The sequence below is a fragment of the Dermacentor albipictus genome, chromosome 2, assembly GCF_038994185.2.
Source record: "Dermacentor albipictus isolate Rhodes 1998 colony chromosome 2, USDA_Dalb.pri_finalv2, whole genome shotgun sequence".
Classification (NCBI taxonomy): domain Eukaryota; kingdom Metazoa; phylum Arthropoda; class Arachnida; order Ixodida; family Ixodidae; genus Dermacentor; species Dermacentor albipictus.
In genome coordinates, this window is record NC_091822.1 from 154,796,352 (window position 1) to 154,814,079 (window position 17,728).

The 17,728-nt window shown below is 46.3% G+C and overlaps 1 protein-coding gene across 1 annotated transcript in view; it reads left to right on the top strand.

Moving 5' to 3' along the window:
* LOC135915518 (putative nuclease HARBI1) overlaps positions 1 to 17,340 on the top strand; it is a 79,748-nt gene extending 62,408 nt beyond the window's left edge. The window contains exons 1-5 of the mRNA XM_070534116.1: positions 4,050 to 4,508; positions 4,693 to 4,797; positions 10,565 to 10,673; positions 14,102 to 14,222; positions 16,453 to 17,340. Coding sequence (XP_070390217.1) covers positions 10,575 to 10,673; positions 14,102 to 14,222; positions 16,453 to 16,616 — 384 coding nt within the window. The 5' untranslated portion in view covers positions 4,050 to 4,508; positions 4,693 to 4,797; positions 10,565 to 10,574 and the 3' untranslated portion in view covers positions 16,617 to 17,340. Of the gene's footprint in view, positions 4,509 to 4,692; positions 4,798 to 10,564; positions 10,674 to 14,101; positions 14,223 to 16,452 lie in introns of the transcript that reaches the window.
* Positions 17,341 to 17,728: the final 388 nt, after the last annotated feature.

The following is a 17,728-nucleotide window of genomic DNA, read 5'->3' on the forward strand; positions in this document are numbered from 1 at the left end:
CAGATTCCGCATGCTCACGGTTCAGACATATTTAAAAATTGTTTCAAAAGGCTTTTAAAAAAGTTTTCAAAAAGGCGCACGCAATATGCTTTTATCACTGAACCGTCTGAGTTTTTTCAGGCATCGTGGTTTAGATTCCACTGCCCTCAGATATTTGTGCAAGCACAGTTACAACAATTGGACGTGTCCATACGCCAAGTTTGTCATTCAAATAATGACTTAACAGACCTCAAAATTGAGTTCGAGGAAATATTTCCGAATCATGCTAAACTGTTACCAAGGCGAAATTTAATTAACATCTTACACGACCACCTATACCAACTAACCACTGTGCAATGAGAAAGCGGGAGTGGGGATCTTCTCTGAATCTCTACAATGGTCTTACTCGCTTCGCCTTTCCGATTCCACACCTATATTTCAAGCAGAATTATTAGCGATTATATTAGCGTTACGAAAACTTCCCTAAAACGACTCATTAGCTGTTATTGTGACCGACTCGCTATCTGTATGTGCAGCACTGACTGCATCTTTAGATACAAGAATTCAAAGAACCTTTCGCTCGATGGTACCTCCGTACTTACGCAAAGTATGTTTGCTTTGGGTACCGGGACATCATGGGATACACTTGAATGAAATGGCCGATTCACTCGCACGAGCATCCCTCAACGGCCCTATCATATCGGTTTTGCCGACATCAGCTTATGTCACCGCGGCTAGGTACAGAAATTTCGCTATATCCCAAAACTCTGCAACAGCCATACTAACACCGTCGTCTGATTTCCACCATCTAGGCTTCCCACGGAATAATAATTGGTGTCCTTCAAGACAATTGGAAGTTTCCTTTACAAAATTGGGATGCCGTATACCTCCTCTAAATTTTTACTTACACAGGTCTGGTCTCGTTCTGTCCCCGCTATGTTCGTTTTGCAGTGCACCTGAAACTATCGAGCATTATTTTCTCTCCTGCCGCCGCTTTGTAAGACAAAGAAAATTATTAGTACACTCATTCACCAAACTTGGGCTATCGCTAACCTCACCAGCCGTTCTTTCTTTTGGTGCGACCTCACTGGTATCAAGCCACAGGGATGCTTTTCTTGCAATTTACAATTTTATTAGAGATACAAAAAGAGTACCTTGCTGACTTTCTAAAATTATCAATATTTTCTCTTATTTCATTTATTTATGTTGACTTATTTTATCAAAATTCTTCACAATATTTTCATCATACGTCTAAATTACAGTTCTAGTCTCACGCTCCACAATTTAAATCTAGTTTGGCTTTACTACTAAGCACACGAAAAATCGCCTGCTTCTTGGCCCATCCCCCATAGTGAGTATGCGCCACTGTCTGGGACACAAGACAAGACAAGTTAACACTGCAAAGCAACCTTTCAACCTGCTACCGGACCAGCGACAGTACCAGGCAAGCGACGCTTTCGTCGAAAGTCAGCGAAAAACGTGAGTGCGTCAATGGGACTGTGGCTGCATAGAACCAGGCGCGTTTATAGGGCATTTTTCCGCTGCGTGCTAGCGTGCGCTGGCATGGCTCAGTGGTAGAGTAGCTGAGTGGGAATATTTTTTTTCTCATTCCCGGCGAAACTACACGTTTTCTGGGAGCTTGAGCGAGAACGAACCTTGAGAACCTTGAGCCAGAGCGTTTTGTGGGAGCTTGGTGGCTTTCCTTTTTTTTTCTTTTTGCTGGAGGAGGAAAGGGTTGGCGCTGTTCATTCGAAAAAGACCAAGGTGAATGAGCAAGCACATATGAAACGGTAAAAGAAAGTCTCGTCTGCTTTGAATAACTTTTATGTGTCAGCGCTATAGAAACAACGGTTTAAGGGTAGTTTTTAATACTTTAGGCAAAGTGCGATTTACGCACAGAAGGATCCAGAGTATAATTGCCGAAATTTGCAGCAGATAACTTGTAGTTTGTAGCTTTGACTGCTTTCGACACACCTGTGCAAAGCACTGGCATTGCTTTCGCAGCCAGTTTGAGCGGTTATTTCGCGCTTACGGTTTTCAGTGAACAAAAAAAAAAATTATATTCTACGCTTTGGATAAGACTAAATACATAATATTCCGCTCACGATGCACAAAACTTGACACAATTCAGGCACGCAAATTCATATTGAGGGTAGTGTTGTATAGAACAGCTAGGTATTATAATATGATTAGGTATGTTATTGAATTGCAACTTGAACTGGAGACCACATATTTCCAGTATATGCTCTAAATTATGTCAGCCTCTCGGTGGCACGCCGCACGTTCGACGAACCCGGAAAATTAAATGTCAACAGAGCCGCGGTCGCGAAAAGGTAGCGGGCCAAACATTTTGTGTCGACTTCTTTATCGGGAAATGTCAGCCTTTTGTGACATTTGTCCGAATAGCTTAATTCGCGCAAGTGACATAGCGATCATTTTACGATCGAGATATTTGGTTCCCACGAATTTTTTATTACGTGCACATGCGCCATTGAGAATGCATTTTCCACACATGCATTAGGCGAGCGTGTTTTGTTGTTGTTGTTGGTTTCGTGTTTTTATTTTATTTTAGAAATATAGCTTTTTACTTCGATGCGACCGCCTCTGTGCACAGCCCAAAGCTTCCACCACATTTTCTTATGAAAGCGTGGCCAAGGCGATTGGTTATCTGCGCCCATCTGCAGACATACGGTTTCGTCAAAGTATGAATGCGTTGACTGCGAAAGCTGTCGGTCGAACTAAACGAAGGCTCCATACTTTAATTTGGTTTATTCTTCAACGGCGTCGGCAGACACTGTTCGGCTGTCTTGTAAACTAATCGCTAGTCGATAAAGCGCTTAAGCTGCATTCTACTCGGGGAAAGTGTCACGTTGACCTCGAATGTTTTATACAGAGAGCATTTCTTCATATCGTGCAAATCAAAGACTAAATGGCTGTTAAACCTTCAATACGAGTAAAGACGCTCAGCCCCGAGTGAGAAAAGAAATGAAACGCATTAACACCCGGTGAGATTGACACTGACAACATAATATTCAATGAACCTTGCAAGCACCAAGAGGCTTTCCCAACATTTTCGAGCTTTGAGCGTGTTATCATTTTTTCGAATCCCTTACTTTTCCATTTTACATATCCTCCTCAGAAGCGATGGCATTCTAAAGGACATAATCATTTTTGAAGTCGATGCTTACCATCGACTGGTACACTTGTTAATCGCGCGAAAACCCTGTGTTTTATTTAAATGCCACGGTTATATGTTGAATGCGGCATCTCCGTGTATACGTGGAGAGAGCGGTAACATTTTCCTCGCGTTTCCTGACGTAAAAACCAATTTTCTCTGCCTGAACACAACGCTGGTGCAACGTCGTGTGATAGGCTGCCATATTGGTGTTTCATCCTGAACATTTATGTCGACTAGCGGTACCTGAAGCGCCATTCACGGATGCTATTCGTCATCCGTGACGAGCCAACGGTTTACATCAAAATAGTGTCAACTTTCACGGAATATGACGGCGAGAGCCTCTGAGTTGAGCCAGCATCCGACCTTATATTCCGGATGAATATCTTACGTGATCGCTTCCTAGTTAATTCCCAAAAAAAGATACAAGAAAAAAATTGATTGTAGCCAACTTATATTATAATGCGCAAATGGGTTTTATGAGAACACGCGAGTCGTTGGACATGCGTGATAGACGTCTCGGCTTGCCCCAATGTCTGTGGCTGGGAAAGACGTTGCAAACGTAGCGGTACAATACTCAGATCTGACAAAGAAAAGAAAGATAGAGAGGCAAGAGAGACGGTACTTCAAGCCAGTTGTTTCCACGTGTGCATGGCAGCTCGTGTTTGTGTGCTTACAAAAAGTGTCTCGAAGCTGTGCGACGGGCGTACGCTGCTAGCGCGTGTGGGTCATCTGGCTGGCCAGTGTTTCCGAATCAAGCGTCCTTCCTTTCTTTCGATCACTATCTGTCTATCTCTCTGCCCGTGCCGATCACGACGTTTGGCTGCGCGCATCATTTCCCCCTCCGGGATACCGAGTTCTTTGGTTCGTTCCGCTTGCTCAGGCGCACGTTTCGTTGCTGCGCCGAACGTTGCGTTGCTCGACGCTCACCGCGTCCGATGCGGGGCGCCTCGTAAGTGATCGCTGCCCCGTAGCCCATTCTCTTACACCCTTTGGCGGGTCGACGGGAACACTCTCACGTTCCACTCTTGAAGGCGAAGCTTAAGCGTCCTCCAATTTTTCTTCTCTGCCAGCCAACCTTTTCCCGCCAGGTGAAGTACCTGTAAGCTCTTCAAAGCTTTTCATCTGTCTCGAGTAATTTGCCGATAGTAAATGTCGCTCAGTAAACAAAACACGTAGGAAAAACGCACGAAGACCTCCCATTTTCGTCTGGCTGGCTATCGTGGTGGTTCCCGCACATGGTGTTCACTGCGCATGTTCCTTTTTCTGCGTGCACTTCCTGCGTGCCGTACGTGTTCTACAAGCAAGCATTTTGTTCTACCATCATATTGAGAGCAGTAATCCCTACTCACTGGTACGACTTTCATGCCATAAGTGTTGTTCGTATGCCACTGCTGATTTCAACCGCATTGGGTTTATGCCCAGATTGCGAATATTACTTATACAGCGTCTCGCCTTGCCCATTTCATTAAGAGCAGGCACAGTTCATTGCTATTTAGGTATGTCCCGGCTTGAATATATCTCACCATGTTTTTCAGCGAACGATGACAATCGGGTACACTTTCCAAGCTGGAGCGAGTGGCCACTTGGTCACGACAGATAACAAGGTGACTGAGGCAAAGGCAAGATTTTCAAAGAAAGGGGTAAGTGATTGCTTTCTGTTAATTCAAATACACTTCCTTGGTTTTTGTCACAAGCTGTTAGTCTATATGTCAACTCTACCAATTTTACGTAACGTTTACGAATTCGGAGGCACCTAAGCGGGCCCTGATCCACTTAATGTTTATCGAAGTGGAGAAAAGCATTCGAAGTTAAAATACGCTATTTCATAAACACTTTGTCACGAAAAGTACTTCGATGCGTTTCACCAGAAGCGGATTTATTGGCAATCAAACGTGGCGTTCGCGGTGCTTCCGCTCCTCCTTCAATGCCTTTCACTGCCAGGGTTACGACAGAGCGGGTTGTGCTCACAAGGCACCGCCTTCTGTATGTCACCGTGGCGCGCAGTTCACATGCGATTTTGGATGTTATTGTAGACGCCACTGATCCCGATTTCGGCAGCTCCGACGCGTCAAACCTAAGCCAAACGCGCTTGTCATGAGCGAGCAGCACAGCGCTGAGCCAGTGGACTCTTCGGGGCCCCCTGCCGTATGTGCGCTACGTGGCAGACCGGAGCCACATGCAGATGTAGTGCGTATTGCGCAGCGTTTGCTTTGTGCCCGACAGGGCCCGAGTGCGGTCCTCGCGCTCGTACGATCCAGTCTGACCATGCTGCGTGGTGCGGACCGGCTTTGTGCTCCGCCTGCATGACCGACTGATACACCGGGGTTCGCGATCGACTTCCTGTAACGGATGTAACGTCGGCGCCAATGAATAAAATAGCTAGCTGGTTGCAGCACTTTGGATGCTGTACCAATTCTTAGCCAATAGGAAGGCCGAATTCCCCCTCGAGATGTGCTCATCCGCGCCGCATCGGCTTGCCTCGCTGTTACATGCTCCATGGTTGTGAAGTGACGTAAAAGTTCGACGCAGTAACCATGAGCTGCCCCTACATGCATGCGACAGCAGGACCCGTATTCTGAAACGTTCGCCTTCCGCGAAACTATCGCCTTGGCCACGTCTCCGCGCGGATTGGCTGTTTGGGCGGTGGGTTGCGCCTCCAAGATCTTGCTATTATACTGCCTGATGTCCCACACTAGGTTAAAAAAGAAAAAGAAAACGCTACGAAATCGCACACCCAAATTTTCTGACGCCATATTGCGAACTTTCCTATTGTAGTTCTCCGTTTTGTGTCGTTTCCCTACTTCCACAAATCTTCCCATCGCCTCTTACTAATCTCTATTGCGGACATGTTTACTTTTCCCCTGCTCTTGTTGAACGCAAGGGTTTCAAGGAGGCCATTAGTGCCTCAATTGACCGCTGGGCAGACGTCTTCACATTCTAATAAAACGTGCTCCATCGTTTCCCTAGCTTTTCCGCAGCAAGAACATGCTTCTTCCTTCTTATATCTCGCTTTATAGGTTCTAAGGCATCCTGATCTCGCTTCGAAAAGTAATGAGCTTCTCTTTGGGTTATCATAAATAGTTTCTATCCTGATTTTGTGTTTTACTCTTAAGTAGTTACTCATGGCGTAAAATAAACAGCGCCGTCTATTAGTTCCGGCCTACGTCATTTTAACGTCATGGTGTCGATGGGTGCTCTCCACGTGTATTGAATAGGGCTGGTGGAGTGTAGGAGAGATCAGAAGTGGTACTTTATATTATGGCGTTTTTCACTGGTCAATTCGGAGCAGGATTTCTTGCTCCGTGGCAACGAATCCAAATTTCACTGGTCGATCTGGAGCGGGTTCGCGCGTTCCACTGGTCGTTTCGGATCAACTCGCTCCGCGCCGGATTGCTCTCACTTGCTCCGCCGCCGAGGCGCGGATTCGGGCGGAAATAGCTCGCGTCACTTCCGTCTTCAAGCGAAATCGGTACCCGGTTGGTACGCACAACATTAGAGACGTTTAGCTTGTACGCTATTCCGGTAAACGGGAGCGGTTTGGGCGGATTACCGGATGGTCGGGGCGTAAACTGAGCGGTGAAGCCGCCTGGTGTTGTAGAGCTCAACCAGACAAACGCATAGCTAAAACTGCCGCAACTCACCATATCCTGCTTCGCCACTCGTGCAAATTTTTGGCAGCGGCGTAATTGTGAACACGATTATGCCACTGTCGAAAATTTACGCCAGCAGCTAAGCAGAATACAGTAATTAGCTCTGTGTTTGTGTGGTTGAGCTTTGCGCCACCAGCTGGCGCCACCGATCGGGCCGCTCACCTTGACGCCCCCGCTAAACCGGAACACCGCCCGCGCTTGCCCGGGTACCGGACACGCTAAAGGTCTCTATTGTGTTGCTTCGCAAAATGGCTGCGTTCGGTGCTGCTGCAGCGCTCGCGTATAGCGATGAGAGCGCGGACTACAGCGATTACGAAGAGACGCAGGTGCTGTACGAAGACTTCTATGCACGTTGTCTTTGCACAATCCTTGCGGGCGCGACATGGAAATGACGGACTATGCGACTGCCACGGTCAAATTACACGCGGGGGACGGTGAGTTTGGTTGCCGTGGAAACATACAGAACGGAAGTAGGGCATGGTTTACGGAACCGGTTCGTGCGACGTGTACGCAGACTTCCTGTGTGATCCGCCGCGGAGCGTTTTTGCGCTCCGCTGGCCGATTCGGATTTGTGAAACCCGAGCGCTCGCTCGAGGATTTCGGCGGCCGCTCCAGATCGACCAGTGAAAAACGCCATTAGTGTTTTTGGTGGCTTCTTACACGCGTTGTTTCGTGGCGATATTTGTGGATTCGTTTAAAATAAAGTATTTCACACTTCCTTTTTCAATTTATTTTTCCTAAAGTGGCCGTAATCAACCGTGGTCAGTGCGCAGTAGCCGTATGCGGCCACTACGCGAAAAAAACACCCGCGCCACTCTGCACTCGCAAAGTACGCTCTCATGCGAGGTGAAGCGTTCGATAGCGCGTGTTGGTAGTGCACGGTGACGTCACGGGTAAGCAGTCGCTTGATTTATTGAACGTGACTATCGCGGAAGGCGAACGTTTCAGAATACGGCCCCAGGCATACGCTTTACCTGCACCCTTTCCCTGCAATTACCTTGCCGCTTCCTTAGCAAGTAGTACGGGTGAATGCTCTTGAAAATGTTCACCTGCGCCACAGCGCCTACTCGTCGTCTACTTGGCGTTTGCTCACTACTTTCATCATGTGCCATGCTTGAGCGCGGTAGTAAATTAAATGATCCAGTAAACAATTAGGCTTTTATAGCGTTCCGCATCGTCAATGCATCACCATGGATGGATGGATTGATGTTATGAGCGTCCCCTTTGGAACGGGGTGGTGGGTTGCCCCACCAAGCTCATTATTTTATTGCCTAATGTCCTACCTATGTTAAAAAAGCAAAAAAAAAAGAACCACGATGAATTCCCGCTATCAAAGTTTCTGAACCCGTATTGTGAACATGCTTTTGTACGCCTTCGTTGTTTGTCGTTTCCCTCCCGCCAATCTTCCAATCGCCTCTTACTGATCTGTTGCTAACGTTAATGCTGTGGCGCCATCTGCTAACTAGAAACCAAACCAGTTTTACGGCTCGGTGCGGTGTCTGGCGTCCTATAGCAGCATGAAAACAAACAGCCGATCTCAGTAATTACTACAAGCCATGCCTAATTAGCATATCCAGACCTCAGCTGTCGAGACCTCAGCTTGAGATGAAACTTAGCGTTCACGCATTTCGCCGCTTGTTTCTTGGTGACAGCGGCGAGAGCCAGTAACAAGCGCGAATTCAAATCAAAACGGGTGGTCGGCATTGCCATGTCCACGGTTAGGGTTACCTATTACTGCAGTCATTTGAACGGTATATCTTTTTTTAAACGGCAACAAATGTGTGTTACTCGGAACATCATTATAGAGCTCAGTGAAGTCCGACAAGGAGTTCTTGGACAGTTGCAAACAGATTTTTAAAAAGTACATAAATATTTTATTTAGGGGATAATAAACAGTTTGTAAATGCCTGCTAATAGTTCACAGGATGTTACTAGCAAGTTGTTAGGATGTATAAACGTTGTTAATAAATAGTTGCGTTACAGTTTTTAGGAACTACATAATTTTATTCAGAGATAATAAAAGGTTATTTTGGCAATGTATAATTGCAAAAGAAATTATCTCTTGAATAAAATTTTTATGTACTTCCTAAATACTGTGAAGCGAGTATTTATTACCCACTCTTATACATCCTAACAACTCGCTAGTAACATCCGACATTTTATATATGTATGTTCAACTCAATATTGGTGGCCAATAGTCGGTAGGCGGTTACTAGGAAGTTGTTACAGTGTCTAAAGATAGTTTATTGAATGTCGATAGGTTCTAGTAACATTTGTCTAAACACGCATTATTTATGGCTACTAAAAATTTTTTGCAACGGAAGCCAGAGAGGAGGAAGGAACGGTCTATACCAACTTTCCCATGCATACCACTATTAAGGCCATTAAATACCACAGCGCAGCAGCACCAGATTTCCCTCTAGGCAATACGGTGAGAAACTATATGGCCGCACTGCGCTGAGCCAGGGGATTCGTCACGGCACCCCGCGGCAGCCACAGTATTCCAGCGATATGTATACCAAACCCCTGCGACATGCAAGTTGCAACTGTAGCGCGCGTTGCGCAGCGTCTGCTTTGTGCACGACAAGGGTTCAGCGCGTAATATGTGGTGCGGACCAGCTTTGTCCTCCTCAAGCTTGACTTACACATCCAACCAGCGAAATTTTTGAAGCGGCTAACGCGTCTAGCCAGGAGCGGCTAGTAGTGAACGCACGCTGGCAAGCGCGCTTAAGGTCTGACCTTAAGTTTCGCTTAGTTCGAGTCTAGTTTAGCATTCAAAAGTAGTCGAAATTAGCGAGACCCAACGGCTACGACACGGATAAGCTGGGTGGCCAAACGTTAATCCCTACGCAGGTGGCCACGGCTGAGCGTGAGCAGACGAGAGTCGGCTTCTTCCAGAAGTACGTAATTATCATCAAAATTTAAAAACACAGCATCGCTTACTTCAGCCTGCTTATTGAACTTTGTCAAGAAATATGCACATTAACAGTAGGAAGAAGCGCACTGATCCAAACACTCTTGTTGGTTGACGTTAGCTATTGGCCAATAGCAGCAGCGTGTAGGAATCCATTATATTACGAAATAAAGCGTCCAGAGGAGAGTGAGAATCAGGATCCCGTTGAAAATGTGGCGTCTTTTGTGGGCCGGACCCGGAGATAGTGCACAGCCGTGCCAATAAAGTTTTTGTTGTTTTGCAAATTTAATATTTAACTATGAGAAGTTGGAAGGTAAAATATGCAGATCGAATGCCCTGTGGGAATCGATGTAAGTGAAGCTTTGTCTGCTGTTTGCGTTAATTGCTGGCGATATATTGACCGCATATGACAGTCGTGATGTGCAATGTTACCCTAGCTGCTCTGCTCGGCGCTTTCTGCGAGCCTTTGTCTCCTCGGCACTAAGTGCACGCTTGGGCGCCATTCTGGATTCTGGCGTTGTAGGTCGCAGAACTGCCTCCCCATCTCTCTATTTCCTTGCTAACATTCTCCCCGCCTTCTCCCTTTGCTGTCCTTGCTGTTGCAATGAGCAAGGACACAAGCGCACCAGCTCCCGCACTCCATTTGTGGGGGGTCGCGCCTAGTTACGGCGTCCAGAGGGCACTGTGCACAGGAAATACAGCGTAAATTTGACTAGCGATTTTCGGGTCATCTTTGCGCCACACTCCTGTCATGTACACTAAAGGCTCAGTGTCGCGAAAAATCCGCTGTCGACACAGCAGGCATCGCTAGGCGAATAATCAGTGTGAACCACCGCCACGCAGGTTCGCCGACATGACGCAACAGGGCGAAGTATATGCCGTGGACTCCCTTAGAGTCATCATGCCGAGCCAGCAGAGAATAGCTGAACTGAATCAGCAACATCATAACGCTGTAAGTGATTGCTTTTTGTTAATTCAAATACACTTCCTTGGTTTTTGTCACAAGCTGTTAGTGCATATATCAATTCTACCAATTTTAGGTAAAGTTTACGAATTCAGAGGCACCTAAGCGGGCCCTGAACCACTTACATGTTATCGAAGTGGAGAAAAGCATTCGAAGTTAAAATAGGCTATATGATAAACACATTGTCACAAAAAGTACTCCGATGCATTCACCAGAAGCGGAGGCCTTTCACTGCCAAAATTACGACAGAACGAGGCGTGCTCACAAGGCACCGCCGTCTATATGTCACAGTGGCGCGTAGTTCACATTTGAATTTGGATGTTAATGTAGACGCCACTGCCCCCGATTTTGGCACCTCCGACGCGCCAACCGTAAGCCAAATGCGGCCGTCATGAGCGAGCAGCACAGCGCTGAGCCACTGGACTTGTCGGGGCACCCCGCCGTATCTGCGCTACGTAGCAGACCGCAGCTGCATGCAGATGTAGTGCATATTGCGCAGCGTTTGCTTTGTGCCCGACAGGGCCAGTGTGCGACCTCGGGCTCATACGATCCACTCAGACCATGTTGCGTGGTGCGGACTGGCTTTGTCCTCCGCCTGCATGACTGGTGAATAGTAGCCACATACGTACGACAAGTGCATTGTAACATGAAGGTGTTTTGTGCCGGGGAACTTCCTGTAACGGATGCCACATTTATTACCTATGCTCTACAAAGGTCATCCCATATTTTTCATTCTAAAGTACTCCGGTAATACTTTGCCCGCACTAAAATCTGTCAGAAATCAGTTTATCCACTTGCGAGAAAAGAATGGAATCATTTACTACAATGTATTGTTGAATGCATATTTCATGTTTCATTTGAAAATATGTTGAAAAAGCATCTTTTTTAATCCCTCTCCTGCTTGGGCAGCATTGCTGCCTGCAATATTGTGTAAATAAATAAATAAGCAATGGATGTAACATTGGCGTTAAGGAGTAAAACAGCTGGCTTGTTGCAGCACTGTGGAAGATGCACAATTTTTTAGTGTATAAGAACGCCGAATGCCCATCGAGGTGTGCTCATCCGTGCCACCTCGTCTGCGTAGCATCTGTTTACAGTATGATAAATGGAAATATATGTAAAAATAATAAGCGCGGAATATGAGGTTGAAAATACCTGCTTGTTTTGATGATAAAGTGAACATAGAGTGAAATTTATTTGAGAAGCGAGTTAAGCATGCATATCTAATATGTACCTTGTCTAAAATGACACCCAATATCGTAACGCTATCAGATATTGGTAAGACATGATTACTTAATGATACACCTATGGGAGGTGGAATAGTTGATTGAAGGTTATGAACTAAAATAAACGTGCTTTTGTAGGTATTATTCATAGACAATTTGGTGGTTTAGTGAGCACCACCTGTTGATGTTGCCAAGTTCAGCGTTCAGCTGATATTGCAATACTGTCAGTTACTAGAGAGATGAATAAATGGTTGTGTCATCGGAATACAAGAGGAACTTTTGACTGGTAAGCTCGTAAGGTAGATTGTTTATGAACAACGGAGACAGTAAGGGACCTAATAATAAAACCTTCAGGAACACCCAAGTATGTAAAGTTAGCCGATGAAAGGTGGCCGTTTCCATGTATAACTTGAGACCGATTAGTTATGTAGCTATGATGTTTTAAGGGAGGACCACTGATGCCGTAGGTCACCGTAGTTCATACAAAAGAATAGAATCGTTCAGAGTACCAAATGCTGTAGTTCGGTCACTGAATGCTGCTCCCACAATTAACCCGGTATCTATAGACCTGATTTTTCATGGCCTCGTAGCGCAAGTGTCAGCGTAACGAGCGAACGAGCACAACGGCGAAGGCTCAAAGAGCGACACGGAGTGCATCGGAAAACAGTGAAGAGATCGCGAGGAAGAAAGCAGGGGAGGGGAGGGTGCGGCGAAAGCGCGAGAAGAAAAGCGTAGTGCCCTGTATGACGCGGGCTTTGTGGCAGTGATGGCTGCGAGATGGCGCCAGAGTAGAATGCGTCGTCTGTATGGAGGGAGTGCTGCATGAACGCACGTCGGTCTGCGGCGGCTGCTGTGAATCCCGCCCACGCATCACGATTAGCGAGACCGTCTCGCTACGCTTCGCACTGTTTGCAAAGAGCTGCACGAGACAGATTGTCCACGCCAGCCAATATGTCGTGAAATGCAACCACGTAACCGCAGATGAATTTTTTAACCTTCGGCTCGCATGAAACAGTGTACTTTTAAAAAAATCTGGTGGGGCTCGCATATGCGAGTAAGAGCAGGTGCGAGAGAGTAAACTATTGCTCCTTGAATATGAGTCTGCCTAAGTGGCCTAGGCACTACAAAGGAGTTTCTCAGCACGTGTTGCATGCATTTGTCCCTTGGCATGCCGGCAGAAGTCGTGGAGCGTGGTACTGCTGAAGTTGGCATCGCAAGTTGGCGGCTGGACGTAACTATGTTTGTTCAGCTTTGTTTTTTAGTAATGGTAACGTGCCATTATTTCGCATTATTGGCAGCTCCTCCAGGACACCAAAGCGGCAACGGGGACACCAAAGCTAGAAACCGGACTGGACCTTGGGTTGGGGTTCGCCGAGGCCTGCGCGACCCCAGCACATGGGCCGCCCTGCTTCTTTCTAGCTTTGGTGCCTCCCACTGCCTTTTGGGTGCCCTGGAGCTCCTGCGCCACCTGCTTTACTATAATCTGAGGTGCTCTCCTCAGGCCTCCATTAGCTGGTTACATGTGCCCTCCTGGAGCAGTGCTTGTAAAAAAAAAATGCAATCTATCGTTGCAAAAAAAAAGCTACCCGTGACTTATACGACATCAGTAAGAACATTGCCCGTTCAGACACGGTGATCACCAAACGGGGCACCCAAGCCCACTGCCACACTGCATGGGCAGCCAGTGGCGGAGCATAAACAAACTCGACTGCACTTCGTAATGCCGGCATGTCTAGGGGACAATTCTACAACATGTGCCAAGAAACCTCCTCCGTAGTGCCCGGGCAATGTCACATATTCAAGGAGCAAAGGCCCCCCGATAGAATTTCTCTCTCGCACCTGCTCTTGCTCGCGGCTGCACAGAAATGTCAAGCGCCACAAGAAATGCCCCACGCCACTGTACCTACTAACAACTGTAATGCCACCGGGTTGTAGGTGCCCTGGGAGTAGCGACAGACACACGCTACTCTGCACCTCTTCATGGTTCTTTTCATTGGTCGTACAATGCTTTGGAAGCGTCAGTTTCCGCGACGGTGAAATTTAGTTCAGAAATGAAATAGCCATAATTTTTGATATTTCATTATATTCTTTAATATGCTCACGTACGTTATATATTGCTAAGATGTGCATTTACTCATGACATCTTGTTGTAAGACAACAGAAAGAGTGAAAGAAATATTGCTTCTGCAGGTGGCAGTTGAGAAGCTGCGTGACGACGAGATCACGGTCGAGGTGAACGACTACGCTGCTGCGGAGAACATGGTGAAGGCTTACTCGACAGTAGGCCACAGCAGCCACAGCGTACTGACAGGTAAGTGATTCCCCGTACCTCAATATCTATGATTCCAAGGAATTCCGATACGATATACGATATAAGAATATACGATACGACTGCATAGAACAGCTTGACATTCTGCACATAGAGACACTCGTGACCAACTGCGACTATATAGAAGTGAGCGGAGCTCACTTATATATATATATATATATATATATATATATATATATATATATGCTCTAGATGATGAATGCTCCAGAGCCCTTGCATACGTATTTTACTACTGCTGAGGCTCTAATTATTTCACATGCTTGAAACTTCTACACCTGGTGCATAACTTGCCCCTAATTTTAATCAACTGTAAGCAAGGCTTCATGTTTACTCCACCGAAGATACAGGGGAAACATTCTACAAAACTTCTTAATATCCAAACAAATCAGGACCCAACAATTACTGGCAACGCTCCTAATTACACCATAAATGTTAACTGTGCCACGACTTGCACTTTGTATTGCATTTTCATTGCCATACAACTCGCTAGCGACATTAGGAACTAAGCTGATGATGGCCGTGCGACACTTTCGAAGACTTCCTCTTATTTTTATTCTTAGGCATAATTGCACGCTGTAACTAACTGCAATTTTTTAACCTTGTATAAAGGGGCATTTTGCCATTTTTTAAGGCCGTGCTGCTTGCTCATTCACCCTTGTGGCTGAGCATGGGCTATAGTTATTATTGTACGTAATTAATATAAATTCGCAAGCAGATTTTCACTTCACACAGCAACAGTAGGAAGACGTGCAAAACACCCTTCATGATTAATGTCAGCTATTGGGTCTGTGTTTTCTCAGCAAGCCCGAGAGGTGGTTCACGGACCCTTTAACTGAGTCTCCTTAGACTCAGTTATGCAATCAATCGTTGCAAAAAAAAAGCTACCCGTGACTTATACATCAGTAAGAACATTGCCCGTTCAGACACGGTGATCACCAAACGGGGCACCCAAGCCCACTGCCACACTGCATGGGCAATTTGGTGGTTTAGTGAGCACCACCTGTTGATGTTGCCAAGTTCAGCGTTCAGCTGATATTGCAATACTGTCAGTTACTAGAGAGATGAATAAATGGTTGTGTCATCGGAATACAAGAGGAACTTTTGACGGTCATCGCCGTCGGCATGGACATAGAGTTTGTTCGCAAGCTAACGAACTTTGTGTTATCATCATCATTACCAACTACCCCAAGCAACAACCCTAGAATAATAACACTCGGCTAAAAATAAAATCTTGTTTTTCCAGCGATGAAGGGCAACAAGATATCCCTGCGGTTTGAAAAGAAAGCTTTACCAGGAACGAGCAAGGAGGAGAAGCAAAAATATGGCACGCTAGTGACGGTCATCGCCGTCGGCATGGACATAGTTTGTTCGCAAGCTAACGAACTTTGTGCTATCATCACTGTGATCAAACGCCATCCGTCATATGTAAATAAATCAATCATTTCACCATAGGCTCCAACTATGGGGGCTGTGCAGCAGCGCCTCCCCGAGTGATACTGCGGTTTGAAAAGAAAGCTTTACCAGTAACGAGCAAGGAGGAGAAGCAAAAATATGGCACGCTAGTGACGGTCATCGCCGTCGGCATGGACATAGTTTGTTCGCAAGCTAACGAACTTTGTGCTATCATCACTGTGATCAAACGCCATCCGTCATATGTAAATAAATCAATCATTTCACCATAGGCTCCAACTATGGGGGCTGTGCAGCAGCGCCTCCCCGAGTGATACTGCGGTTTGAAAAGAAAGCTTTATCAGTAACGAGCAAGGAGGAGAAGCAAAAATATGGCATACCCTAATGTTGCTTTGTTACACAGAATCTATCCCGAGATACGATCAACCAATATTTGCGAGCTATGTTCAGACGTAGACGTAGTAAGAACATTGCCCGTTCAGACACGGTGATCACCAAACGGGGCACCCAAGCCCACTGCCACACTTCATGGGCAATTTGGTGGTTTAGTGAGCACCACCTGTTGATGTTGCCAAGTTCAGCGTTCAGCTGATATTGCAATACTGTCAGTTACTAGAGAGATGAATAAATGGTTGTATCATCGGAATACAAGAGGAACTTTTGACGGTCATCGCCGTCGGCATGGACATAGAGTTTGTTCGCAAGCTAACGAACTTTGTGTTATCATCATCATTACCAACTACCCCAAGCAACAACCCTAGAATAATAACACTCGGCTAAAAATAAATTCTTGTTTTTCCAGCGATGAAGGGCAACAAGATGTCCCTGCGGTTTGAAAAGAAAGCTTTACCAGGAACGAGCAAGGAGGAGAAGCAAAAATATGGCACGCTAGTGACGGTCATCGCCGTCGGCATGGACATAGAGTTTGTTCGCAAGCTAACGAACTTTGTGTTATCATCACTGTGATCAAACGCCATCCGTCATATGTAAATAAATCATAATCATTTCACCATAGGCTCCAACTATGGGGGCTGTGCAGCAGCGCCTCCCCGAGTGATGCCAAAGTCAACTCCCCTAACCTAATGTGTTGAATGAGTTCCGCACTGTTTGCATTTTGTGAACGCTGTCCTCGCTTATTTTGTTCGGCCTACATTCGAAGTTATATATTTTTTTGTTGGCTTCAGACTTTAGAGGGTCAGCTTAGAATCGGGGTCGGCCTAGATTCGAGTAAATACGGTAAAAGAAAATCCGTCCAAGCGGACAATTCTATGAGGTCACATGAAACGTGCACACGGAGGGCGAAATAGATGGGACACAGCTATATATATATAATGTCGCAGAACATAAGGAAGTGAGAACGAAGATGCATAAACCAATCAGCCCAGCAAGTTCAACTGGAGGTGGCTAACGCAACAAGACAAAGAGAAACAACTTAATTTACAACCGTCGGGTTCGGATAGAGTTACAAACAGGGCATCGAGGAACTTGACAAAGTCGGTGGAGTGCCTGATGGACGTCATTGACCAGATGTGGAAACAATGAAGAGCACCGGAGATGTGGAAAAAGGCTACCACCATACTTATCCCCAAGCTGGGCAAGCCTCCAGCCTCGACAGCCTCTGACGGACAACCTCTGGCCAAACCTCAACGAATCGGTCCACAGACCTGCGCGAGGAGTCGTCGACTGTGTCGCTACCGTGTGGCACGGCGCTGAGCTGATGGACAATTGGGACCCTCCCTCTTCATATAACGAACATGCCAAAGATTTTTGCATGGCACAAAGATAACCTCTGCCACATAGGAAACTATGCAGACCATAGGCTCCAATGCTCTGGTTACTCGAGGTCGGGGCATACCCTAATGTTGCTTTGTTACACAGAATCTATCCCGAGATACGATCAACCAATATTTGCGAGCTATGCTCAGACGTAGCTAACTTAGAACACATGCTCTGGCAGTGCGAAGAGTTATGCGACGGGGGCGGCTTTGGTCGTCCGAACGGAAAGCTGCCCTAAGGAGCCCTAATATTGAAGCACAGCTACGGCCTGACCATTTGGCCCACGACTCAGCAGAGAGGCT